The sequence below is a fragment of the Silurus meridionalis genome, chromosome 1 (genome assembly GCF_014805685.1).
Source record: "Silurus meridionalis isolate SWU-2019-XX chromosome 1, ASM1480568v1, whole genome shotgun sequence".
Taxonomy (NCBI): domain Eukaryota; kingdom Metazoa; phylum Chordata; class Actinopteri; order Siluriformes; family Siluridae; genus Silurus; species Silurus meridionalis.
The window spans coordinates 24,618,891-24,646,629 of record NC_060884.1 but is presented as its reverse complement, the minus strand read 5'-3'; the positions used below and the strand labels follow the sequence as shown (position 1 = coordinate 24,646,629).

Genomic DNA, 27,739 nt, shown 5'->3' with positions numbered 1-27,739 from the left:
TTTGCCACTTCAAAAACTAAAAGCAATCAACACTTGTGAGATTTTGGTTTATTTAATAGTCCAGTCAGTAAACGCTATTAAAAAGACAGTTCTCATGAACACATTTGCCCTTGTAATGTTTTGTTCTAAGCAGTATTTGTATAGGAAGATCCATTACAAAAGAAGGTTGTGTACATTTGCATAACCATAGGGTTGGCATTTGGCATCATTTTGCAAAAAGAAGAAAAAAACAAAACAAAGCAAAAACTTTGTACCACTTGACATTCAGTTCCTTGAAAAACATGAAGCAGTAGATGAACCACATAAGATTTACTATACATTTCAAAATATCGAATGGCTAACACATTTTGGATTGTAGTGCACAAGCTGATAACCTGAAGGCCTGCTTAAGAAGGAGGTGTCCGAAGCATCACCTTTCACACTCTGAAAAGAAAAAGGCAGACTGGAGACATACAGCATATATTGTTTGGCTTAACTGTTAGGATCCAAGTAGAAAAACGAGAAAGAGGGTAACAAAAAGTCCTATATGAAAACTGTGCATGTCAAGAATATCTGGTATAAATTTCTGAGAGGAATAAATGTATGGGTAGATTGGGTAGAAATTGTGAATTCTGTGAGAAACTTTGCAAGGGGAAAATCATGAAAACATTAACAAATGTGAGAAATGTTGTATTATTGAGCACCATAGAGAGTACATTCCAGTTATATCACCCAAGGATCTGACAAGAAAAAAAAAAGAACACGAGATCCAAGTTTGACACAAGACACTGCATATGATGATAGAAAGTTGAATCCACTGGTCACTGTATATATACAGATCTAGATCTAGATCTATAGCTATCTATATATATATAGCTTACTTATTGGATACAAATGGTCTGTAACTATATTTGAGAATAAAATGAGATGAACAACACTATGGTGATTCTGTGACCTGCTGTAGTCAAAGAACCCGAACAAGGCAATGAGTATTAAGCACTTAATTATTGCATTAATCTAATCATTGGTACATCTTTCTTGTCTTGTAACACTAAGCAAAAGTGTAAAGTGTAAACTACATCATCTTGTAGTTATTGTATTTTTATTGTGCTGTTTTTCAAGATAGAATACAAATTGGGGGATATATATTTATATATAAAGATACTGTAACAGTGCATAATTAATCCTTAAAAAAGCAAAATTTATCCTGCACATAGGTGCATTTAAATTAGATTTTTTATTTTTACACCCAATACTTTAACAGTTTGTGCGTTTTTGTGCATAATATTTATGCCACCTAAATTTCCACTTTTAAAAGTTCAGTGAACCTCCAAATATCTTTAACACAGTGACGTGTTCCAGTGCGCAACCAAAATGTAATTTCAACAACACAAACCAAACTTTGTATAAATCAGGGCTGGCAGTAACAAAAAATCCTGTTTGCCTTTTCATTAAGTAGCAATCGCTTGAAAAATACTGGCATAAAAGCTCAAGGCATTTAACGAGAACAGAAATTTGTGTGTGAATACATATTTGAACATTAATCTGCATATTTTAAATGGCATACATCGCTCCGTGTCTCCAGTACAGGACATACTCAGCAGAACAAATCAACAATAAACAAATGAACAGATGATTAAACACATTCATTTCCTCCATGGGACCATGCCTGCACTGGGTGAGCCTTTTCTTTGCAGGTCTGTTTGCAGGGTTTGCGGTGAATTCTTGGTGAATTCTTTCCTTCTCTATAATGTGAACACCTCCCAGGTTTTCAGCAGTGTCAGAAATATCCTCCTCCTCTTCTGTGCCTTTCAGAAGGCAGTGCAGCTATATTCTCTAAGGTCCAAATCTAGCAGCTAGGCAGGCGCCGGTAAAAGTAAATGTACCCCAAGTCTTTCGGAGGCCTTTCTGACAAGCATACTCTATTATCATTGTAAATGACCCATCTAAAGACAAAAGAAAAGATTTGGCGATTTGTGTCAGACAACATTCGAACTAGACGTTGAAATGTTGGATAATAATAATAGTAATAATAACCTTACCTTCCTTCCTTTTTGATATGACATACATAATGGCCAGACATTGTTGATGTTCCCATGTGACTTATGAAGGCAAAGAGTTCATACCCTACAGAAAAATAATTGTAAAGAATCAATTGATATATAGATATAGATATACAACAATAGATGCAAAACTAGGGCTGTGTATCAGCAAGAATCTGTTGATACAATACGTATCACAATACAGGGGTTGCGATACGATATTTTCCGATAAATTGCAATAATGTAAGCAAGGCGATATATATTGGGATATTTCTTATTTTAGGAACAGGATATAATTTTAGGAAATTTACAGGATATAATTTTAGGAAAGCTGTCATTACTAACACATTACCACATGTAAACCTTAGCAAAAAAAAGGACACAGTGGCATCTGCGTATACATGAATTACTTCTCAAATCTACCCATACTATGTAGCCTGTGCCAGCTTTGCCCATATAACAACTCAGTGGCATCAAGTGTTTTGCAATACATAAACACAATATCATTGCACCTTAAAAAATTCTGTAATGTATTATTTTAAACATATGCACATAGTCGTTAAAGACACCTAATATGAAGTGGGATTAAAGATGATGATGACGATGACTATAATGATGACTATTGTATTGATGTACAGTAATTTCCGGACTATTAAGCGCACCCAAATTTAAGCCGCAGCCACTGAATTTAACAAAGATTTTCATTTTGAACATAAATAAGCCGCACCTGTCTATAAGCCGTTAAGCTATATGCCTACATTGAAACTAATAAACTTTACACAGGCTTTAACGAAAGACAGTGTCTGTTACACGGCTTGTATCTAAACAGTAGCCTACCAAGAAAGTCATTGTTCACTGTCTTCCTCCTTCCTTTCACAACTATTTCTCTCGAGAGTTTATCTTTTGGCATCGCCGTGCATTTAAAAATCACCATCGGTGTATCTTTTCTCCCGATGCCGTGCAGCTCAGAACACAGGTGAAGTGCGTTTTTTCATGCCCGGTTGTTTTCAGCGTGACGAATGATTCTCATTTCCTGTAGACAGTCCGAGTGAGCGGCAGGTCAAACGTCAGAGGAACATCATCCATATTTATGATGTGGTGCGGCCCGATTCAGTGGGAGCGCATCAGATTTAATATAAAGAGTTTCATTGGTTCACCTGAACCAGTTCGGCAATTTCATTGGTCTAATGTTATGGGTCTCAGTTTTTTGGTTTGAAGCTTGTGAAACCGGGAAAAACCCAGGAAAAATCTATATATTAGCCGCTTCGTTGTTTAAGCCGCGGGGTTCAAAGCGTGGGGAAAAAAGTAGCGGCTTATAATCTGGAAAATACGGTATGTTGTATTGTATTGATGTATGTTATTACTATTAGTATTAAGCCAGTGCTAGAACCATGATCTGAGCGCTAACTAGTGTTTTACATTGTACATGTAAAGTCTACAATCCTAGGGAGGCAAGAAAATAAAGAGCAAGAAAGATAATTATATATCCTATACAGGTAGAGAATTCAGTAAGGCAAGGCAAGACAGGCATGTCATACACTCTCACATGTGCAGTCCACTCTTAATTTTCCAATTTGTATATATAGCACTGTTCTTCAAGCCACAAATTAAGCTTTGTCTGGTTATAAGTGCAAATACAAACAGCACATGTTGTTCCTGAGTTTTTAATGCCATTTGAAGATATTCCCGCCTAAAAACAAAGCATAAACTAATCAGAAGTTATACCCATATCGTTTTTTACAGCAGGGCTCCCAAGAAACAGGTGGATATTTACGTTAACATTATGGGCGGGCCGTTACGCTAGGACTTCCTGTTACTGTTTCACAGTCTGTTCAGAGACAAGAAGGCTGCTTTACATCCAGCGTTCGGGATATAAACTCCAATTGAGACAACTGCCATGAATCTTTTTTTTAAATATCAATATTGTGTATTTTGAGAATCGATACAGTATCGTCAAACAAAATATCGCAATACTCAATTGTATCGATATTCTCTTAAACCATTTCTATGCGCAATATAGTTTGAACGATTGTAACATGTTGGTGGCTGTTTGTTTTACTTATGAGGAAATGATCACATTTTGCTAACTTTATTCAAGTTAAACTGACACCCAGGTAGCATCTGTAATGACTAGAGAGCCCTGATGATGATGTTCAGGTCTCTAAATGATCTGCTTAAAGTGTATAGGTACAAGTTTACCAGAGATCTATAAAACCTGATCATTACTACAGGTCAACCAATGGAAACTGGTTTGTAGTCATTTCGAAGGGTTAAATAGTTGCTTGGGATTATTATTTGTGCAGGTAGCAATAATATTTCTACAGTATGACCAATACGGAGAAAAAGGAGGAGTTTCCACCCTTAGGCAATAAGGCTACTGAACAAGAATACTTCAGATAATCTGCATATTACTACCTTTTGCTGTAGGTAACTGTGGGCCATAGAACTAAAACATGTGTACTATGTATTTAACAAATAAAGAATTGGTGTTTAATTTGATGCTATTTGGTGAGAAGGATACTCACGTCCAGGGCCATCTCGAACACGTGGACTAGACATTTCTTGCTCCGGGGACAGCGTGGAGTCACTATGCGTGTTAGCATTTGAGAAACTGGTATCATTGGGCTCTGTGTCGGCCATGTCGGACATGGCCTCACTGTCTTCCTCGCTCTCTGGGTGAGTAAATATCCAATCTAATGCCCGCTCCAGGTTGTTATTCTGTAAACACACAATGATACATAGAAAGAGAGAATTGTGTTTCAAATATAAATGTGAACATTTTGTAAAAATAAAGAGAATTTAAAGCATACACAATTCTGGTCATATTTTTGGTCACCTACTTTAAAGACCTTTATGCATATTAAAATGTAGTTGTTTTCCATTTAATCTCAAATGCGCTGAAACTTGTGACATCCCTGTTATTATTTCAACAACCTAATATCATCGTTAGCATCATCCTCAGGCAATCTCCCTTTGAACAGGCCATAATAACCAATAGTTAAATTCTGTAATTAAATCACTGTGTCATTGTGCAGTCACAAGCCTCATTTAGACACAAGTCATGATCTGAAATAGTTGCATGAGTCACAGCAGATGTCAGTTCTAAAAGCCAGTGTGGCCTAAGTCGCTCTCATTCTTTTGACCCAGTGTAGGATATGTAGGTTGAACACTTCCTCTTCTTGCTTGGCTATTATTGGCTTGCTCTATGTGAACTCACTGCCTCATATACCCTGCCTTCTCCCTAACTTGCTGTTGAAGGAAAAAAAATCTGACTAAACTTTGTGTAACAGTGTCAAAACAAGGATGATTTTGCCTCTGCCACGTCAAGCAAATGTGGTGCTCCAAAATAAAACTATGGGGAATGACATTCCAAATTATATTTAGGAACATATTAAGTAGACATCGTGTGACTGAATGCTGATTCTAGAGCTTTTTTCACTCTTCTAACCACATACATTTCCTAACGCAGCTCCTATATAATACATAGCAATTATCAAATAATACTGTTTAAGATAAATAGTTGAATAATAAACTATGTAGAAGAAGCCACTGACAATCAACCTGTGTCATACTCAAAGTGGCTACTAAGTTTAGAAAGCCATACGACGCTATGCACTAAAATAGGAATCAATACTTCGGTAGGAGGAAAAGCTGAATGTTGAATTTAGCAGCAAGGATCAGGGTTGGGTGTCACATACTAGTCCACTGAGTGTCTTGTCGAAACAGGGATGGCATGTCTCAACTTGCATTCAGTCAATCTCAGATATAAATATGACAGCTGAATACAAGACTATAGAAACATTCACAAAAATAAAACTAAACAAACTACTATATAAAGATTGTTAAGTCCTTATATTCAGGATTTATAAAAAAGATCTTGCTTGCATTATTTAACAAACACATACTGAATAAATATTTACCTTCCCTGAAGTATTCTTCATTTTGTATTGATATAATCCTGAATTAATTGGTATAAATATATCATCTCCTAGTAATGAGTCTTCACAAACTACAGTAATTTGTTATATTAAAGTAAAGGAAAGAACACAGCATAAGTGCAACTTTGTTTAGAGGTGACCGTATAGCAAGTCAGTGATTAGATAAGAAAAGCATAATAAGAGCAAGAATAGACTATTTATAAGCCTAATTAAGACTATTTCAGCTCCAGGTTGTAACACTACAGAATGTGAAAAAAGGTCAACGGGATGAATATTTATGCAGGCTATCACAAGCTAAAACCAAATAAATCCCTTAACAACAAGGCCAGGCCTGAGGCACAAGCCCAATCCTACACTCACTACCTTGAAAACTACCTTGAAAAAACTATGTTTTTGGAAACCAGGTAACACAGAGAAAACTGACAAAAGCAGAACAGGCATAGAAACTCCACACAGACAGTTACTCAAGCTCAAAAGAAATAAATAAAAAATAAGCCGCCTGTTGAAATGTCAAAGTATAACTAAAACCTAAAGAGGAACACAATAACCTAACCTATACACAAAGAGGATAAACAGGACAAGATCACTCACCGTTGCCTTTAGGGCTCGTACAGTGTGATGTCTGGGGAAACCCATGGAGGTGAGAATAGAGATGCTTTCCTCAGGAGGCTGGTTGTCCAGAGGGCTGGCAGTAGGAAAGCTGGCACTGGGGAGATCTGCTTCCATGTATGATGGAATTGCAAGGGGCTCTGCAAAGTCTGTAGAAAACACAACAGGTCTAAGTAAGAGCTGTCTGCCATGTGTATGTATGCGGTGCTCCATTAGAAAGTAATGTGCTTTATGTGCTGTCAGGTGTGGGGCACACAGAATTGAGGATCTGGGGCATTTTGAGAAGAAAAAAAAACCTAACATTTTAAAACAAATACAGGTCTTCTCTTTACTGTTCTGCTGAAGGCTTCAACCTTATGCACATACACACGTGAGCTGCAAATACTACAATACCTAAATGATAGTGGAAGAAGGGAAGCTTTCTAAATTGATAAACAGGACATTAGTGATGCCCTTTTATCCCGATTGATTGCTTGCTAGTGGTCCACATTGTATTCTTTTTCTGACTATTACAGACACAGCACAGACTGGAGCTTCTGTAAATGCACTTCTGCAGTACTCTACAGCCTGGAGTCCGACACTCAGACACTTTAACCAGATCAACCACACAGGGAAAGAGGTCTGTAACCTGGAATAAATGCAGTTAATTTCCCAGAAAGGGAAATTATTTTGGCCACAAAGGAATCAAGCTGATGGTGTGCCTGCTACACTCCATTAAACAACCAGCCTTCAACAGTAAAAGCTGCCTCAGGTCACATCATTTTCATTTAGTCCTTATGTATTTTAGTACAAAATTATTATTGCAATAGAAAGATCATACTTTAATTACAGTACTAATCATTGTTACACAGAAGCACCATATGTAAATCTATGAATACAAAGACTTAAAACAGTTCTTAAATATGTACAGGTACTCATGCTTCTGCTATAGTTAATATGTGCGTATTGATTATAAGGTCAGCTGGATTAGTCAGTGTTACAAAAATAAAGTACTCATTTGATTTATGGGAAATTCCATTTATGACTTTGTTATTTTAAACAACAATCAAACATACACATATATAATGGAGTATTAATCCTGTAAATAGGCAAAAAACTATAAAGAAATGTTTGTATGGGAACTTATGATGTGTATATATATATATATATATATATATATATATATATATATGTTATGAAATAATGTTATGAAATAAATGTAAAACTATATGGTTGGCTTGTTGCTGTTCATGTTTCTGTTCTAGTTTGTTTTTATTCAATATTTGACATATAATTGACAGATATATAAGAAAACTTGCTTAATGTCTGCTTCATTTTTTACCATTTAAAATGTTAGCAGTTGATATTATTGGTTATCACAATTGTTTCTGAACTGCTACAAAACAGTTTAATACATTAGCATATAACTTACAGGTTTACACTTACAAATTACTTTACTTACAATAAAGGTTATTGTATTGTCCTCAACAGTACAAACACAAGAAAGTAATTATAGAACAGAGGCATATACTGTGTGTGTGTGTGTGTGTGTGTGTGTGTGTGTGTGTGTGTTTGTGTATATATAAAATATGAAATTCATATTCTTTTCCAGTAGAAAAGTCATTTTTTTATGTGGGATTTCTGTGTAATGTTTCTTGTTTTAGAAATGTATAGAAAAAAAGGATAAATAAACACAATACTCATTTTATGGCACTTCACAACAGAAAGATGCAATTTGTATATTCTTTATACATAACCTACAAGCACCTATATAATACCTATATAAATTATTTTTTGATAAACATAATTACAAACATACACAAGCATATGCAGCACAAAATGATTATACCTTCACTATCTACAGAACTTCATAAAGCAATAAAATATACAGGCCCACACGGTAATTAAATCATAATAATCTAAAGAACAAATTGCCTATAACATTGTTTAATTATAAACAACAATTCAGTCTGACTCTGCAGGTTTAGAAACAGTGCCCTGAGAAAAATAGATTAAATGTGGTTGAATCTTCAAAAAACACAATTAGCAGTTTTGTCCTTAGAAAAAAGCACCACAAATAACTAGCAAATTTATTCTAGTTTCCAATTGTGATAAATGACCAGTGTTCATATACAGTGCTGGCAAAAGATTCCCTCTAATGTGAGCAGCTCTTGTTAGACAGCATACAGCAGTCTTACCTGGCTCCTCCATATGAGCAATGATCCAATTAAAGGCCATTTCAGCTCCCATGTTCCCAGTGTAGTACACGGCCTTCCGGCAGGCCTCCAGAGGGAAGCCCATTTCTGCCAACTGCATCACAGAGGCCTCGTCTATTTCCGGAGCTGGAAAAAAAAACAGTAAAGAATTAATACTTTACAGCGTATATGGAAGGGTCATATTAAAAGTGAAGAATCTCATCAGACCTCATTAGAGAAAGGCCACAAAGTTTGCCAGGAAACCTATGGAGAATTTACTGTGACTGGAATCTCTTACTGGACATGATATGATCACAGAGTCAGGATACATGAAGTACAAGCAATAAAAGCTCAAATAAACTTGCACTTACATTCCAAAGAATTATTCACTGAGCTGTCTGTGGAGATAAAGAAAGTATTTGCAGATAAAACATTTATAATATTTATTATATTTAAACAGCAAATCAGAAACATGACCATAAGTATTTATTTTGTAAAATACATCAGCACTTTAAACAGCATCGAATAATCTAAAGCACTTTTACAGATCATATTTATTGTGCAGGAGGAGCATTTTGCTCACAGAAAGCTATAATAATAGAGAAACTGTTACCCCTTGTGTCCTCAGGAATGACAATAGGAGGCGTAAAGTCAGGAAGCTCTTCTTCACCTGCTTGTAATCCTGTAGCCCGAAGCCGATTTAAGTCCATAAAGTCAGGCATTTCTACAGAAACATCTGTTTGGAAAATACCCAGAACAAAGCTGACATAAAAGGGACACCATTATTTCCCTAAACAATCTTAAATGTAATATTTGCTTCTTTCTTCCTCAGTGTGCAGAACAGAGAAAAAAGCAGGACATACAGTGCCCTCTGCTGGACTACATACCACATATCTTTCTAAAACGTAAGCAAATAAGATTTGCAAACCGATACTGTTTACATGGGTATTGCCCAAGCACCTTTTAGCATGTGATGGCTGCCAGTTGCACAAGGACGCATGTGATTGCCAATCACAGATGCATTACAAAAACACAAAAACACTGATCAGCTTTGTAAACAAGGACTAGAAGGTTTCAAATTGGATATCAGTATACCATATATCATTATATATACACTGATGCAACCAAATAAAAATCAAATAGAAGAAAATAACCCATAAACAATATAAGCACCATTATACATACCTAACTTTTTTGGAACCCAGTCCACTCCAAATGTGAACTTTTTGAGCTGTACAACCATGTAGTCAGGAAAAGTTCCAAACCGAGAAGTCCTGAGAAGGAATATATTTGTTTAATGTGTGAAAACAATATGCTTTAGTATGTTCACCTTGTTATCTATATTATCAATGTTACTTCAATAAAATCATAGAGTATGAGTACATTTTCATAAATCCCTTAAATGGAAAGTAAAGTTTTGTTTAGGTAAAATTGTTTAATATTATATTAAAGCATCTATCTTTATCTTTAATGTGTGCCCCCTGAATCATGTGTATTCAGTGATCTGTATAAAACTCTTCCTAGACTTTTGAACCTTGCTTACTTCACTCCAGCCGACTTGGCCTGTAGCGCCGAGCTCCAGAAGTCCAGAACATTTTCGGGTTCATTAAAGGCTTGTAGACAGGCAGTGAAGGGAACGCGGGCCCTCACTGGATCCGGAGGAGTATGCATGTTTTCTTCTGCATCCTTGCGCTTCGCCGCATATGCCATTATTTCTTCTGCAATATAAAAATGTTTATAGGATGCTGACAGCCTTTAGCTACTTTTCAGAGTAATTACCAGAACTTCTAAAAGACAAGGAATGGTGGCCTTGGCGCCGCATAGAGCTGTTATAATAATAACATTGTCCTTATCAGTTAACATATACTACTTTTCAGATTCAGTCTATTCATTTCTGCAATGGTAAAAAAAAGTTAATCACCTCAAATAATCACCTGTTTTATATTTGCCACTTGATAAAATGGTAATTTTACTATATATATCTATATATATCTATCGATAGATAGATAGATAGTTGTGTTCAAAATTATTCAACCCCCAATGCTGTAAATGGTTTTAGGGAATTTAGTGTACATTTGTAATTGTATTCAGAATGAAATCCTACAAGGACTTCTTAAAGAACCATATGCAACTAAAATGACATCAATTAGTTTTGTAATACAGTAGTAAATGTTTCTTTTGTGAATTCTTCATTGACATAATTATTCAACCCCTTAAAGACTACCACTCTGAAGAACAGAGGTTCAATGAAGTGTTTTCAATCAGGTATTGAAAACACCTGTGGATATCAGGGAGCAGCAATAAAGCCTAATAAGCACCAATTAGGCAGCTTTAAAATGACTGTGATACTCAGCTCCTTCTAGACATTTACTGGTGTGGTTACAAACATGGTGAGGTCAAGAGAATGGTCCAGGAAGACAAGAGAACAGGTGATTACTCTTCACAGGAAGGGCAATGGCTATAAGAAGATTGCAAAGATGTTAAACATACCAAGAGACACCATAGGAAGCATCATTCGCAAATTCAAGGCAAAGGGCACTGTTGAAACGCTACCTGGTCGTGGCAGAAAGAAGATGCTGACTTCGACTGCTGTGCGCTACCTGAAGCGTAGAGTGGAGAAAAGTCCCCGTGTGACTGCTGAGGAACTGAGAAAAGATTTGTCAGATGTGGGTACTGAAGTTTCTGCTCAGACAATACGGCGCACCCTGCGTAATGAAGGCCTCCATGCCAGAACTCCCAGGCGCACCCCCTTGCTGTCCCCAAAGAATAAGAAGAGTCGACTGCAGTATGCCAAAAGTCATGTGGACAAACCACAGAAGTTTTGGGATAGTGTTCTGTGGACTGATGAAACAAAATTAGAACTGTTTGGGCCCATGGATCAACGCTATGTTTGGAGGAGGAAGAACAAGGCCTATGAAGAAAAGAACACCTTGCCTACTGTGAAGCATGGTGGGGGGTCAATCATGCTTTGGGGCTGTTTTGCTTCTGCAGGTACTGGGAAGCTTCAGCGTGTGCAAGGTACCATGAATTCTCTTCAGTACCAGGAGATATTGGATGACAATGTGATGCAGTCCGTCACAAACCTGAGGCTTGGAAGACGTTGGACCTTTCAACAGGACAATGATCCCAAGCATACCTCCAAGTCCACTAGAGCATGGTTGCAGATTAAAGGCTGGAACATTTTGAAGTGGCCATCGCAGTCACCAGACTTAAATCCGATTGAGAACCTCTGGTGGGACTTAAAGAAAGCAGTTGCAGTGCGCAAGCCTAAGAATGTGACTGAACTGGAGGCTTTTGCCCATGATGAATGGGCGAAGATACCCGTAGATCGCTGCAAGACACTTGTGTCAAGCTATGCTTCACGTTTAAAAGCTGTTATAACTGTAAAAGGATGTTGTACTAAGTACTAAGATTGAATGTCACTTGGGGGTTGAATAAAACTGATAATGATGTGAGCTCAGAAAAGACATTTGTGGTTATTTCATTATAAATGTTATGTTATATTTGTCTGACCTACACGTGCCTCTTTGATTTAATTGTAAGCAGGATGGCTGAATGATCATAATCAATGTCAAACCAACCAAAACAATAAATTTCAGTGGGGGTTGAATAATTTTGAACACAACTATATTTTATTATTATTATTATTATTATTATTATTTGATGTTAAGGTTAATGACCATTATTAGAAAGACAGATAAAGAAGAGAAGAAGGCAATGAAATGTAACCACATCTAATCATAACCTCTGTTGATGGCGGCCTCTATGGGCACAGGAAGCTGCATAAGGTAGTCCACTCTTTGTGTATATCGCACTTTCTGCGACTGGCAGCACTGAACACGCTCCTCCACAATGAAGCGAAACACATCACTGGGGTTCTCTGTGCCAGCGCTATTCCTCTGGAAATGTAGAAAATCACAGTGGTAAAAAATGTATAACTACTACTAAAAGGCTCATGAAATACTCAGTAAGGAAACTGACATGCATCATTACTTTTTTATGAACTACATGAGACAACAGTGAAGACTGTCTTTGATTAAAAAAAATAAGTGAGCATAAAAATAAGTGATGCCTATAGAAATCCAAGCCTTATTTTCAGAGATGAAATGAACAAGTCTATAATTAAAAGTTCACAGTGTTCACCTTAAAAATAGGCATGCTGCAATAGTGTTTCTATTCTAAGGCAATACAGAAATATAACAGTTATATTCTTCACAGAGAGCACCGAACGGAAAAGCTATACAGTTAAAGCTAAATCAGTACAGCTTATATCAGGTTAATTTGCGTGTTAAGATTTTGAGGAAACACAACTTTGTCTTTAGCTAAAACACTGGACACTGACCATCCCATATTATGGACATGTCATAAGCCAATTATTTACTGATTCATAGTGCAGTTTTAATAGTCTAACATTCTAATATTAAATCCATCATGCTTATAATACCAACGTTTCAATTTGTGTCACTACATTTTAGTGTAGTGAGTTTAACTCCGGTCATGGGTCATGTAGGCAAAGTAAATAGGAAGCGTTATCTGTCTCAAGTAACTGATAGCAGGTTCTAATTTTAACGTGATTGAGAAAGTCACTTGAGAGGACAAGTGTATGTATGGCACCACTGGACGCAGACAGGTCTTCTGAAACTAGAGCCATGTGACAGATGTCAAAGAGCATGCAACATGTCGAGAAACTTTAGATAAGCTTGAGAAGCGGTTATGAATAACTACCAAGAATGTTTTCCCACACACACAAGCCTGGTGATGCTTTAATGAGCTAGCTGCTTTATGACAACATAAATATTTCTTCTATAAAATAGAAACAAGCTCTCACCTCAACCAGATTAACAAAATGCAAAAAGAATTCTTGGGCATCCTGCTGTCTGTTTGAGGAGAACTCTGGGTGACCCTTGCTGATTAGAGCCTTGAACATTCTGGGAGAAATACCTCTGTTTTGTTGCTGCAGAGGAAAAAGCATGTTAAGCACTGAAACTCATGTGAGCTACAATACAGGTATTTTATCTTTCCTCTTTTTTTATGGGAAGAAGCAGGCAACTGCACAGCAAAAAAGCAAGGAATTCTTTATAATCAAATGATGTATCGTTGTGTTTTACCACCCAGCAGCTGCATGATATTAGAGTTAAAATTAGAATGCAAGTGGCTGCATATAATTAACACAAAAACTTTGACATTCTGAGTAAAAAGACACAACAACAGAGTGTGTAGTTATAGGCAAATAATCACTGACTAGGTGATCGGATATTACAACCCAGACGTTTATTATTTTCCTATAACAGCACACACCATAATTTTTTCGCACTTAATGCCACAGCGAACTGATAATATAATTTTTTTTATTAATAATAAAAAATGTATACTTTTCTTCCTTCAAAAAATCATTATACCACCTATAAACTATTCGAGTGTAGATATCATATTTTATGAACGATTTTTCTTTTTCTTTAGAATAAGACAAATTGCAGTTAATTGTGTTAATCAGAAACATCATCCTTAAGACTTTGCTGTGTCAGAACTTGACCTCTGACTGATACAATGATGACACAGGAGACTTCTGACAAAAATGCTAACTAAAACTTTACAATTAACATGTATGGCATTTGGAGACTCCCTTATCTAGAGTGACTTGTAATTATCTTTTTTATACACCTGAGCAGTTAATGGTCCCAGCAATGGTAGCGTCATGTTGATTTGAACTCATGACCTTCAATCAGAATTTCGCAGCCTTTAACACTTAGTTTACTTACAGAAAACATCACAATGACACATTAGAATATTAAATACAATACAAAAACACTAAGAGAAGTGTTATCTATCTCCTTCCCTAAACATAATCTCGCATATGCCGGTAATTGACTAGTGTCCTTATAATTAATAAGCGAGGGAGTATGCCCCCCTCAGAGCACAGCCAATTTTTGCATTCTGGAACGCAACACAATGAATGACTGTGGCATCATCAGAATTTAAACCCATTTATGTATTGATTAGTCACAAGCATTGCAACATGTGCCAACACAAGAACTTCTTTTTAAGGTTCATGCATGACATACACGCGCAACATAATTGCAATGTACATTTTGCCCAAATTATGCAGCCCTGTTCATAATTCACTTATTCATTAATAATCAGCACTTCTGAACATTAGATAAGAGTTTACTCGACACTTTTTCAGACACTTTCGATCTCATGCTCAAGGCAAATAACAAGCCAGACAGACCAACCTTGTAATCTTCTTTCATCACCTGTTCAATGAGTTCTGATTTGACTGGTGGTTTGGAATACTGGCCTGACAGTAACCCATGACCCAGTTTTGCCCTGGTGGATACAGATACATCAAAGCATTTGACACAACATAGAATGGTTACACATTACAGAAGATCATTTTTAGAAGCCACCATGTTTACCATTGGAGGATACGTAGTAACAAGAAAATAGATAAGACAACATAAATACAGTGCCATGCAAAAGTATTGGTGTTTTTCCTATTTTGTTGCCTTACAACTTGGAATCATAATTTATTTTTATTTGGATTTCATGTAATGGACATACACAAAATAGTCCAAATTGGTGAAGTGAAATGAAAAAAATAACTTGTTTCAAAAAATTCTAAAAAATAAATAACGGAAAAGTGGTGCGTGCATATGTATTCACCCCCTTTGCTATTAAGCCTCTAAATAAGATCTGGTGCAACCAATTACCTTCAGAAGTCACGTAATTACTTAAATAAAGTCCACCTGTGTGCAATCTAAGTGTCACATGATCTCAGTATATATATATATATATATATATATATATATATATATATATATATATATATATATATATATATATATACACCTGTTCTGAAAGGCCCCAGAGTCTGCAACACCACTAAGCAAGGGGCACCACCAAGCAAGCGGCACCATGAAGACCAAGGAGCTCGCCAAACAGGTCAGGGACAAAGTTGTGGAGAAGTACAGATCAGGGTTGGGTTATAAAAAAATATCCAAAACTTTGAACATCCCACGGAGCACCATTAAAGCCATTATTAAAAAATGGAAAGAATATGGCACCACAACAAACCTGGCAGAGAGGGCCGCCCACCAAAACTCACGGACCAGGCAAGGAGGGCATTAATCAGAGAGACAACAAAGAGACCGAAGATAACCCTGAAGGAGCTGCAAAGCTCCACAGCGGAGATTCGAGTATCTGTCCATAGGACCACTTTAAGCCGTACACTCCACAGAGCTGGGCTTTACGGAAGAGTGGCCAGAAAAAGCCATTGCTTAAAGAAAAAATAAGCAAACACGTTTGGTGTTCGCCAAAAGGCATGTGGGAGACTCCCCTAAAATTGAGCTTTTTGCCCATCAAGGAAAACGCTATGTCTGGCACAAACCCAACACCTCTCATCACCCCGAGAATACCATCCCCACAGTGAAGCATGGTGGTGGCAGCATCATGCTGCGGGGATGTTTTTCATCAGCAGGGACTGGGAAACTGGTCAGAACTGAAGGAATGATGATGGCGCTAAATACAGGGAAATTTTTGAGGGAAACCTGTTTCAGTCTTCCAGAGATTTGAGACTGGGACGGAGGTTCACCTTCCAGCAGGACAATGACCCTAAGCATACTGCTAAAGCAACACTCGAGTGGTTTAAGGGGAAACATTTAAATGTCTTGGAATGGCCTAGTCAAAGCCCAGACCTCAATCCAATTGAGAATCTGTGGTATGACTTAAATATTGCTGTACACCAGCGGAACCTATCCAACTTGAAGGAGCTGGAGCAGTTTTGCCTTGAAGAATGGGCAAAAATCCCAGTGGCTAGATGTGCCAAGCTTATAGATACATACCCCAAGAGACTTGCAGCTGTAATTGCTGCAAAAGGTGGCTCTACAAAGTATTGACTTTGGGGGGGTGAATAGTTATGCACGCTCAAGTTTTCTGTTTTTTTGTCTTATTTCTTGTTTGTTTAACAATAAAAAATATTTTGCATCTTCAAAGTGGTAGGCATGTTGTGTAAATCAAATGATACAAACCCCCAAAAAATCAATTTTAATTCCAGGTTGTAAGACAACAAAATAGGAAAAACGCCAAGGGGGGGTCAATACTTTTGCAAGGCACTGTACACTATATAATGTACAGTGTTTGGATTTCAGACTAAAACTAAACAATAAAAATCTATAGATCCACTGATGAAATATTGTAGCACAAAATGACTCACATTGAACATAAACTTACTCAAATCACTGCTTGTATATTAATATTACAACAACGATGGACAGTAACGAAGTATATGTAAATTTGTTACTGTAGCTTTTACTCCACTACATTTTGTGCAATCAGGCATTCCTTTTTATTTATGAGTGGGAAAAAAATTCAAGAAAACCTGCCAAGAACGCAGCAAACGACCAATCAGGGTAGAGAACACGCTCTGTTTTAAAATCGTTTTGATTGCCGCTTGGTGGCATCTACTTAGCACGAACATACCGTTCAGCGTCAGTTCAACAGCAAGCAAAACATTATGAGAGTAATAAATGATGGGAGAAACTCCTAACTCCAACTTGCTACAACGCCTGTGGCCTTATTTGCACGATTTCTTATAGCAGTTGAAAAAAACATTTTGGGCTCATGACCGTTTTAGTAGATATCAATCAGTGTTTGACACATTAACATCATTCTAAATATAGATTGCTGTGCTAAGAGTAACTTTAGAGTCTTTTCATATAAACTTAGTTTAATAAGCAAGAGTCTTGTGACAAAAATTATGAGATTATAGCCTAATAAATCATAGTACTGGATACTTGGGTACATTTAAAAGCAAATACTTTTATACTCAAATTTGAAGGGAGCACTTTTACTGGAGTAATATTTGACTTTGTGTATCTCTACTTTAACTCAAGTCCAGTGGAACCTCGATATTCGCGACCTTGACACTCATGACCTCGATAGTTCGGAGTAACATTTTAAAACAGTTTGTACTAATGAATTACATAGAAAATGTTTGAAAAACGATTTTACTATTGTATTATTTAAAGTAATAAATAAAACATTTATGACAAGTAATTCACAATTTTTGTTGAGTTTACAGTAAAGTACAATTCCCCTTGAAAAAGGAACCATCACCGGTTACGTATTTCATCCACCACTGTATGATTATTTGTAATATTATGCCTCAAATTTTTTACATGCCCACTTACATTTGTGTGCTGAAATCTTGGGTTGGATCAAGGGGTGAGTAGTCGAAAATTCTCTGTAGATTTCCGACGTATCTGAAAATTCCGCAACCTCAATTAATGCAAGACTGGTTTATATATCTTATACGATATCACACTGGAAGTACAATCATCTGAAATCTCTTACGCTCTCTGGAACTCAGGGATGCTGAAGAGCACTTGCATAGTGGTGCTGAGGTAGCAGCTGTTTCCCAGGTTTCTGATGCCTGTGTACCCTGACCCATACACTGCCTTCAGCTTAAAGCCAGATTCCTGAATCACCTCCCACTCAGTGGCTCGAGGCTGTACGTGGTTGTCTGTGTGGTGGCCATTTTCTGTCTGGTGTAGCCACGAAGGGACATTTGGTTAGAAACAAAGGATCAAACTATACCCATGTATGAACGAATATCCAAAAACACACCCTTTGCATCTTTAGCATGTCTATTCCAAAGTGTGTCAAGTGTTCTGCTATGAGGGGGTCAAGTACTGCCTCTTCTTCATCAAAAGAGTAAACATCTGTTAAACAAAACAAAACAAAAAAACAGTAAAAAGGCAATATTGAAGACTTTGTTGACTTAATTAGCACAGGTTCTCAGCAAGCCAAATGTTTTTTGGTGTCATATGAAATGATTTAAGTTTCTAAAAGATTTCTTGAATGTTGCCATTTGTATGATAAATTAACATCCAAATCTGAAGCACTGACCTGCTCCATCTGGGGTGATGGTGTCGAGCTTGACTGCTAGTGGAAATTTGGTTTCTTTGTAGTGTTCGAGGGCATGACCGTTCCCTCCGCTTCCATCGAAGAACCATTTCCCACAGAGGACAGAGCCATCTGTAAGGTTCAGCCACAGGTTCTCTCGCATTTCACACTTGGCACACTTCCAGCCACTAAACACAAAGCAAATGCATTCAGGAAGCTCACACATCTCACCAGAGATTTGTTTGTTGTCATTATTGTATACATTTATTTTAACTGTTGCCTAAACAAACACATAATCTGTAGGTTTTATAGCAGTCTCTTCCTTTTCGATGCAAAAATCACAGAATGCTGCACAATCAATGTATCTTCCAGTTTCCTGAGTTTAACTGAGTAATATTTGAACTCTTTTCGATGCCAATGGATATATTGCATATAAAACAAACAGACATTTAAAAATAACTCACAAATATGAGCATTTGACTTTGCTCAGAAAATTTAAAAGTTCAAGAGAAATCAATCTAAGCAGATTTGAAAAAAATTAAAAGAAAATTAAAAAACGCAAGACATTTTTTAATTGCATTTTAATGTAGTTTAAATAAAAACCAGACAAATAAAAACCTTTTAGGGACCCATGATTATATAAGATAATCCTAATAAATTGACCAATGTTTTGCAACATGCTGTGAGAACTTATTTTAATATATGATGACACTATAGTTTTGTGTTTCCGTGATGCGGAATATTCCACTGGGGGATTTCCACAAACTTATTTAACAGTGTGAAACACTAAGGCATTAAAACTTTAGAGTCAGCAAATCAGTTTAATGGGGGTTTCTGAACTCCCCCACTACCATTACTACAGTGCCAATAAGTTTATCCGATACTGCGCTTGCATGAGACTAACCTGGGAGGAATCCGAACCGTGTTCTCTTGTTGTCTGAGACTTCTGGCATGCTTGGACACTTGAAGCTCCTCTTCCCATGAATCTTGCTCTTGCTTTTTGTATGCAGATGCAGCATTGAGTACAGCATCACAAGCAATTGTAACCTGAATAGGACAAGAATACACATTTCATATGCCAATAAGTATATACCAACCTATAATTGCATAAGTATATTTTTGCAGACACATACTATATTAAGACAATGCATGACTGAATTCTGAGAAGCCAAGTTAAACCAAACTCTAGCATAAACAAAGTATGGCATGCTGTCCAAAAAATGAATGCTCAGTTTCATGGAATCTCAATCATACCGAACATTAACATGCAAACACGATGCAGCTTATGGACAGTAAATGCATGTAAAATCCAAAAGTCTCACAATTCACCACTCAGAGACTGAAAACGATGTATGATGTGTCCTTGAACAGCTGTTTGTCTGCATAATTCGAGGGGAACGGAAGAGATCCATGTGCAGCAAATGTGCATGCATCTAAAAGCAAGGTGCAACTATACACATTTTATTTGATGTCGAAATTATGCACGCAAAGGGTCTATTAAAACTAAATACTGTATTACAGTTGCATGGTATTAAAGCCTTTTGAAACTGCATATTTTGTACTGTCACAACCTGGAACTAAAATAGACTAAATGGCAATGTGTATGTCTCTTAACAAAATAGCCCATAATTAAAGTGGCTAGAAAAATAGTTTGCAAAAATATTTAGAAATAAAAATAGAGATTGTGAAAGTTTTCACATCCACTGGTGTGAACATCCTAAATTCATTGTTTGTAGTGTAACCACTTACCTAAATAATCACAATTTAATGAGAAGAGTACTTAGGGACCAAGCAGCATAAAGCACCATTATTAAAACATGGAAACAAAAGCATGATTTATTGTATAAAGTCATTAAATTAAAAAAATTATAATAAAAATTAGTGGCTGAGTAAAGAGGGCATTAGACTGGGAAAGAACCAAGAGGTATCTCTCAAGGTTGACTCCTGAGAGATCACGACACTACCACCACCATGCTTCAAATTTTACATTTTTTATTTGTAAATACTTTTGCAAACTTTATTGAACATTAGACAACCTATATAACTCTAGAACACCTTTTTTTATTTTAATATTTTCTTAGTGTTTCCCGTGGTCACTGATTTTATCAAATGTTTCAAATAGCATTAGTAACAACATGTCATGCTGACACACAAATTTTGTTTTCTTCTTATGTGTGGTTGCTGTCATCTGATCTATATCAATAAATGACTACACACAATGATCTCAATGCGTCAGCTAAGTAGTGTCAGCTATTAATACTAGAAATCTTTGGGCTTAAGCTGAGGACACTATTCATTCTCTAACTACACCTTTCGCATGCAGGACATACACAGGCCATTCTCACACACACTCACTAACCAGGGCAGGCAACTCCTCGATATTTGGTAAAGGGATCTCATAGTGGTCTGGGAATATGACAAGCTTGGCTTCATCTTCAAATTCATAATCATCCCCGTTAAAGTCACGGTTAAGTTCTAAATCTTAAAAAAGGAAGATATGAGAAGAGATGATCAGACACATATTTGCAAGATATCTGCTTTAAACAGTAGACAGTGAACAAATCAATAAATCATTGCCAAACGCAAATCTTGCATATTGATTTTTTAGTACATTTTCACTACATTCAGTGGAGATAAAAATAAATATTAGTATTATTATTACTCTCTGTTTACTATACCATTCTGTCAGAATCCCACACACACATCAGTTCCACACACAGGTGTTTACCCTGCCAGACTGCTGATGTTACTGTCAATCAACAGACAGAAACCCTCATACACTGAGCATTGGCTCTGTCCAATCTAGGAGAAAGTATCTCCATTTTAAGGTCAGATGTGCTCTCTTGTCCCATGACGCATGAGGTTGTCCTGGCTGATTAGATCATCACATTGGTCAATGTCAGGAGAGAATAATGACACTATAAACCATTATTCGTTTCTGAACAGGACGATGTGACAGTTTGTATAATTACACATGCAAACAAAGTGAGATTCAATACTAGGGAGTGTGATCTGAAAGCACAATGGCAAAAAATTGCCATTGCAAACTGTGTGAAGAAGAACTTCAATTTGATGCTCTTTTACAATAAAAGCTACGTGCCTCCCCAGTGAGTGTCATGCCTCAAACAGTGGAAGTGTGTCAACCAAGAGGGTTGATAGGACACAGCAGCTGATGGGAAAGCAGCAGCAACAGGCTCATCAGCCGACTGTAAACCAACCCTCGCCAGCAGTAGATCAGGCCTGAGCGAGCATGTGGCACTTTAGATTTAGAACAGTTACTAACTGCGCATACAAATAAAATGACCTAAATTTAGCTCTGTCAGCAGACAGGAAACATGGGGGAAATGTCAAAGTTTTAGAAAAATGCTTAAAATCAGAATCAAATCTAAAATACATTGTACTCATAAAACTTTTTTTGTTTTATTATTCAATCACTGAGAGCAGTCTTACCTAAGAATACTTTTCCGTTCCGTCTTCTTGGCAAGGCACCCCCAGCAGCACCTGTGGGTTTCTGTGGCAAGCAACAACACTATTTATGTACAGGAAAAGGCACCATTTACAAAAGCAGTTTTAATAAAAAAAAAAAAAGAATAAATCAACAGCAGCACTAGGGGACTAGTCTATCCCAGTAGAAACAAAGCTGCTCATTTGTAATACAGAACAATTATTGTAAACAAAGCTTGTCTAACATGCTTTTGTGATGTATATCAGAAATAATAAATGACTGGATGAAAATCTGACTGACACACAAATGATTTCTTGAGTGAAATGCAGACAACAAAGTGGCAGGAATGCATCCAGCTGTTTCTGAAATGATCCTGATGTGAAAATAGCACTATTAACTGATGCCTGTCTTCTAACATGAGATCAAGTTCAATAGAAGACAAATAACTAGAGCAGAGGTTAACAAACTATTTCCTAGGGGCAAAAAAAATCTGAATTGATTGAGAGCTGTGGGCTGAAAATAAAATACATAGAAAACATTGCTCTGTAATCAGATTTACAAATGCAGTTTTATTTCCAAAGTCCTAGTTTACTCGTTAACTCATAACACAATGGGGAAACAATTCAAGTTATTGCACAATAGAGACCAATGCCTAACACAGCTATCCATAGACCTTTAATAGGAGACATGAAGCTGGTCTTTTCTTTTCAAAAGTTTTTCCAAAGTGCATTTTTACACTTTTTTTCTTCTTCTCATGTATAGAATGGCAGGATAAATCAAGAGTCACCAATATATCATATCACCTAATATGGGCATCTCTGAGCTAGAGGAAGGGATTTCTCTTTAAAGTTGCTCCAGGTTTTAATGATATCTTCTAGAGTGATTTAAAACTGTGATGAGAAAAACATGCTAATATTTCTTGGCCACATCAGAAACTGCTGTTATACAGTGGTTTAAATGAACGCTACGTACATACAGGAGCCAGTCCGCACACATGGATTGCATGTTAAATTCGTAAAGATTGCTAATGTGCACAATCAAGGCAATCACATTTTCAGTTAGTGATCACCGTTTTCTTGTAGCCGTATAGAGTAGGGGAGATAAGTATACTCTGTTTGGAAATGGTAAACTACAACAACAACAAAAAATTGGATATCAATTTTTACAATAGGAATAATTGTATATAGTGTGTGAATGCTGTCACATTTGGCATATTTAGTTTATTTCTCTACAGCCAACAGCAAGAATAAATAGTATGTGAAAGCACAGAGCACACAACCTCAACCACAACAACCTTAAAGCCAAGTGTTCCTGCTTATAATAAACATTAGACTCCATCATCTTTATTTGAACTCTAAATCCATGTCCAGCCCGGAATCAGTCAATAATATCAACTTGTTATTGATCAATTAATCAATATGGGCTTTTTTTTTGCAATGACATACACGTAACAATACTCAATTTAACTGAAACTAAAGGACCAAATTGCTAATATAGGGAAAACATGCTTGTTGATTTGAAATAATCAGAAGTTATTGACTCATTTTCTATAACAGAAATTCAGAGACTAAAACGATTTACAAAGAAATATTTAAAAACACTTGTAATTGTTGATATGGTGAAGCTTTCTGTGAGGTGATGTTTAATAAGTATTTTTGGAGTCTCCTATTTCAGCATTTTGTAAGAATAAGAGGTAAACTTTCATTTTTCTGAATCTTCAGGAGGAGCATTTGCAGATCCTTGATAACAAAAGAAGCGGCATTATTCGTATTGTTAGATTTAAAAAAGAAAAGGGGCTGATGAGGGAAGGGCTGTGCTATAACATAAAAATGCACAAACTCTGAATAAACAAATGTATGATGTACCATTGTTTAATACATAAAAACATAAATGGCTAACTTCTGTGGATTAATAGCAATAAACATTTAAATTATTGTACTTTATCACACCATTATGTATTATTCTTAGTTAGTACAGTGCATCTGGAATGTATTCACAGCTCTTCACTTTTTCCACATTTTGTTATGTTATAGCATTTTTCCAAAATGAATAAAAGTCAATATTTCCTTTAAAAATCTACAAAAAAATACACCATAATGACAACATTAAAACATAAAAAATAAATAAATAAATAAATCACATGTACATAAGTATTCACAGCTTTTGCCATGACACTCAAAATTGAGTTTAGGTGCAGCCTGTTTCTACTGATTATCCTTGAGATGTTTCTACAACTTGATTGCTGTCCACCTGTGGTAGATTCAATTGATTGGACATGCTTTGCAGTGCATGTCAGAGCACAAACCAAGCCATAAAATCCATGTAATTGTCTATAGACCTCTGAGACAGGATTATATTGAGGCACAGATCTGGGAAAGGGTACAGAAAATTTCTGCAATGTTGAAGGTCCAAATGAGAACAGTGGCCTTCGTCATCCGTAAATGTAAGAATTTTGGAACCACCAGGATTCTTCCTAGAGCGGACCGCCCGGCCAAACTGAGTGATCCGGGGAGAAGGGCCTCAGTCAGGGAGGTGACCAAGAACCCGATGGTCACTCTGAAAAAGCTCCAGCTTTTCTCTGTGGAGAGAGGAAAACCTTCCAGAAGAACAACCAACTCTGCAGCACTTCACCAAGGGCTAAATGGTAGAGTGGCCAGACAAAAGCCACTCCTCAATAAAAAGCACATGACAACACACCTGGAACTGGCCAAAAGGCACCTAAAGGACTCTCATACCATGAAAAACTAAATTCTCTCGTCTGATGAAACAAAGATTTAACTCTTTGGCCTGAATGCCAAGCGTCATGTCAGGAGGAAACCAGGGACAGCTCATCACCTGGCCATTACCATCCCTACAGTGAAGCATGGTGGTGGCAGAATCATGCTTTGGGGATGTTTTTCAGCGGCAGGAACAGTAAAAGATGAATGCAGCAATGTACAGACACATCCTTGATGAAAACCTGCTCTGGACCTCAGACTGGGGTGACAGTTTATCTTGCAACAGGACAACGACCCAAAGCACACAGCCAAGATAACAAAGGAGTGGCTACAGTACAACTCTGTCAATTTCCTTGAGTGGCCCAGCCAGATCCCAGACCTAACCCTAAACCTGACACTCCCCATCCAACCTGATGGAGCTTGAGAGGTTTTGCGAAAAAAGAATGGGAAAAAAAATAGGTGTCAAGCTTGTAGCATCATGCTCAAAAAGACTTAAGGGTGTAATTCGTGCCAAAGATTCCTCATCAAAGTATTGAGCAAAGGATGTGAATACTTGTGAACATTTAATTTTTATTTGAAATTTATTTTATTTTTTTATTAAATAAATATATTTGCAAACTTCTTTCACATTATCATGGGGTATTGGTTGGAAAAAAAAAAAATAAAATAAAAATATAAAAAATGTAATCCATTGTGGAATAAGGCTGTAACATAAAATAAAAAAAAAAAATTGAAGCACTGTGGGCACTTTCTGAATGCACTGTATTTCTGTAGTTTGGTATGATTGTGATTTTTGTCTGTAATAGTATAACAGAATTACAGTATTAGCAACAAGTTATTGTCGTTTTCTCTCTGGGTCTTTTCAAACTTTGCGTCCTTACATATACATTTTTTATATTCATGTACAACTGTACAATGTTTAAATGATCTCTTTTCTGCAATAGTTTACAGTATGATTTCATTTTGTTGACAAGACACCATAAGATCAGTATCTCATGCTGACAAAATCAGAGAAAATGGAATATAAAAATTCTTACCTCCTTCACATGACGTTTTAAGTGCATGTACACACTCTGTCCAGTTTTACGGTAATGTCTCTCCACGTGTTCTCTTCCAAAACCCAGGAATGTGTTCATACACACATACAACCCACCTTCTGACTCCTGAGTGAGAAAAAAAAAAAAAACCAAAAACATATACCACATGGTTGAAAAACAGCATTGATTGCATATTAACTTCATTTTTAGAAGATCCAAAAGAATTTGATGAATATCAAACACATTCCTATAAGGACCATTACAAATGAATAAATTCCTCTTACACAGTATTTTGCTCTTTCTTTGTCTGAAAAATCATAACCAGGGAAAATCTACAGCAAACTGTATTGAGCTCATGAAAAGAAATTGTAAAGCAAATATAAAGAAATCTGAATTCTACTGAAACTTTGTTGAAAGAGATTTGGGAAATGTATTGTGGAAAAAATGTTTTTTTGGGGGGAAATCTACACGAATATAAAGCGTTTCGCGAATTTTGCAAAATGGGAGTGTAGTGACCCCGGGTCCTGGAAAAAAAAAAAAAAAGAAAAAGCTCTCAGCAGGTTGGGGTGACACATGAGCTTCAACAGCAAGTGGATAAAAATAGTCTGCAATGAACTCCAAACAGCTGAGTCACCTTTAAAACGAATTCAGCGAAGGGAAACATCTACAGCATTAAAGTAGCATGTGGCATTATTAAGGGGTGAAAGAAACTGAATTCACTCCTAAGTGTTGTGTATGGGAATGGGGGGGGGTGGGAGATGATCAGAATAAATAGTCTAAATAGCCTAGGAATAAATAGTCAGGTCAAAGGCCATGTGCTACTGGATAAGAGGCTAAGGAGGTTATTGTTTTTATCATTTATGCGACATACAGACAGAAAGATAAACAAGCTGTCAACCTTCAGCACCATATACCCAGTGTGTATTTATGGATGCTAAGAGTATATATTACATAATATATATATATCATGTTTATTTTACTTTTTGTTGTTGTTCAGGACAGGGCAGCTTCCATCCATCTGTCTGTGTGGCCCATGGATATACTATCACTACTTCCAACAATAATGACACACATGGGGTCCTGTTTACATCCAGGTAGCGGGCTACCTGGATGTAAACAGGACCCCCTGTGTGTCATTATTTCCGCATACACTCGTTTAACGTGGTCGTGCAAATCCTCCCATATGATCACCCTGTAACCATGCCATTGAGTGTGATTTTTTTTCCCCTCTTTTTTTTCAAATTAAATTTTTATTTTAACTCACCGGAGAGTCGTATGAAAAGGCGCACTCGCTCTTGTACACCCTGTCTCCCGACCTCGGCACCCGTATGGTGGGCATGAACGGTACCAACAGCTCTCCCAGATCCGTGGCCATCTTCGCATGTTCCTGCTGCAAGCCAAGTGAAACCACCGAATGATTCGAGTGACCCCGGGAGGAGTGTCAACCAGAAGAGGCGACGATGGGGTTATTTTTAACACGCGCACAGCCGACATTCCCCCCGCGGACAGGAGGGATGTGACGACGGAAACGCTGGAGATGGGCGGAGGGGAGCTGAACGACCGCGCCGCGGAGATCTAGAGAACCGAACTACATCCCTTTCGCAGGAATAGATAAACGCTGATTGGTTAAGAGTCTAATGTATTCAAAAACGGCGCTTTCCTATTGGCAGATTACACAGAGGGTTGGGATTATGCTAATTAATACAAAACATATTGTAGTTGTGCAATATGTAGTTGTACATATGTAGTTTTCTTATATGTGGCTCCTTTCTATTTAATCTTTGAAACGTGAACACAAATATTACATAATATGCTTACTGGTAGACAAATAGGTCACAAAGGACTTCTAGAATCTAAATGTCTTCCAAATGTAAACTATTCACATAAAATAATGG

At 36.9% G+C, this 27,739-nt stretch overlaps 1 protein-coding gene across 1 annotated transcript; it reads right to left on the bottom strand.

The window, feature by feature from the left end:
- Positions 1 to 31: 31 nt before the first annotated feature.
- Positions 32 to 27,418, bottom strand: usp13 (ubiquitin specific peptidase 13). Its single transcript, XM_046847720.1, has 21 exons — positions 27,109 to 27,418; positions 25,845 to 25,970; positions 22,096 to 22,156; positions 21,005 to 21,126; positions 19,550 to 19,692; positions 18,649 to 18,833; positions 18,367 to 18,461; positions 18,094 to 18,284; positions 17,931 to 18,002; positions 14,976 to 15,069; positions 13,571 to 13,696; positions 12,488 to 12,641; positions 10,286 to 10,460; positions 9,928 to 10,016; positions 9,356 to 9,478; positions 9,114 to 9,140; positions 8,746 to 8,889; positions 6,551 to 6,717; positions 4,547 to 4,739; positions 2,022 to 2,106; positions 32 to 1,925 (listed from the first exon to the last, which is right to left on the bottom strand). Exons 1-21 carry the CDS (start codon positions 27,217 to 27,219, stop codon positions 1,829 to 1,831), a joined length of 2,580 nt encoding a protein of 859 aa, XP_046703676.1. The 5' UTR covers positions 27,220 to 27,418; the 3' UTR covers positions 32 to 1,828.
- Between the last annotated feature and the right edge of the window lie 321 nt (positions 27,419 to 27,739).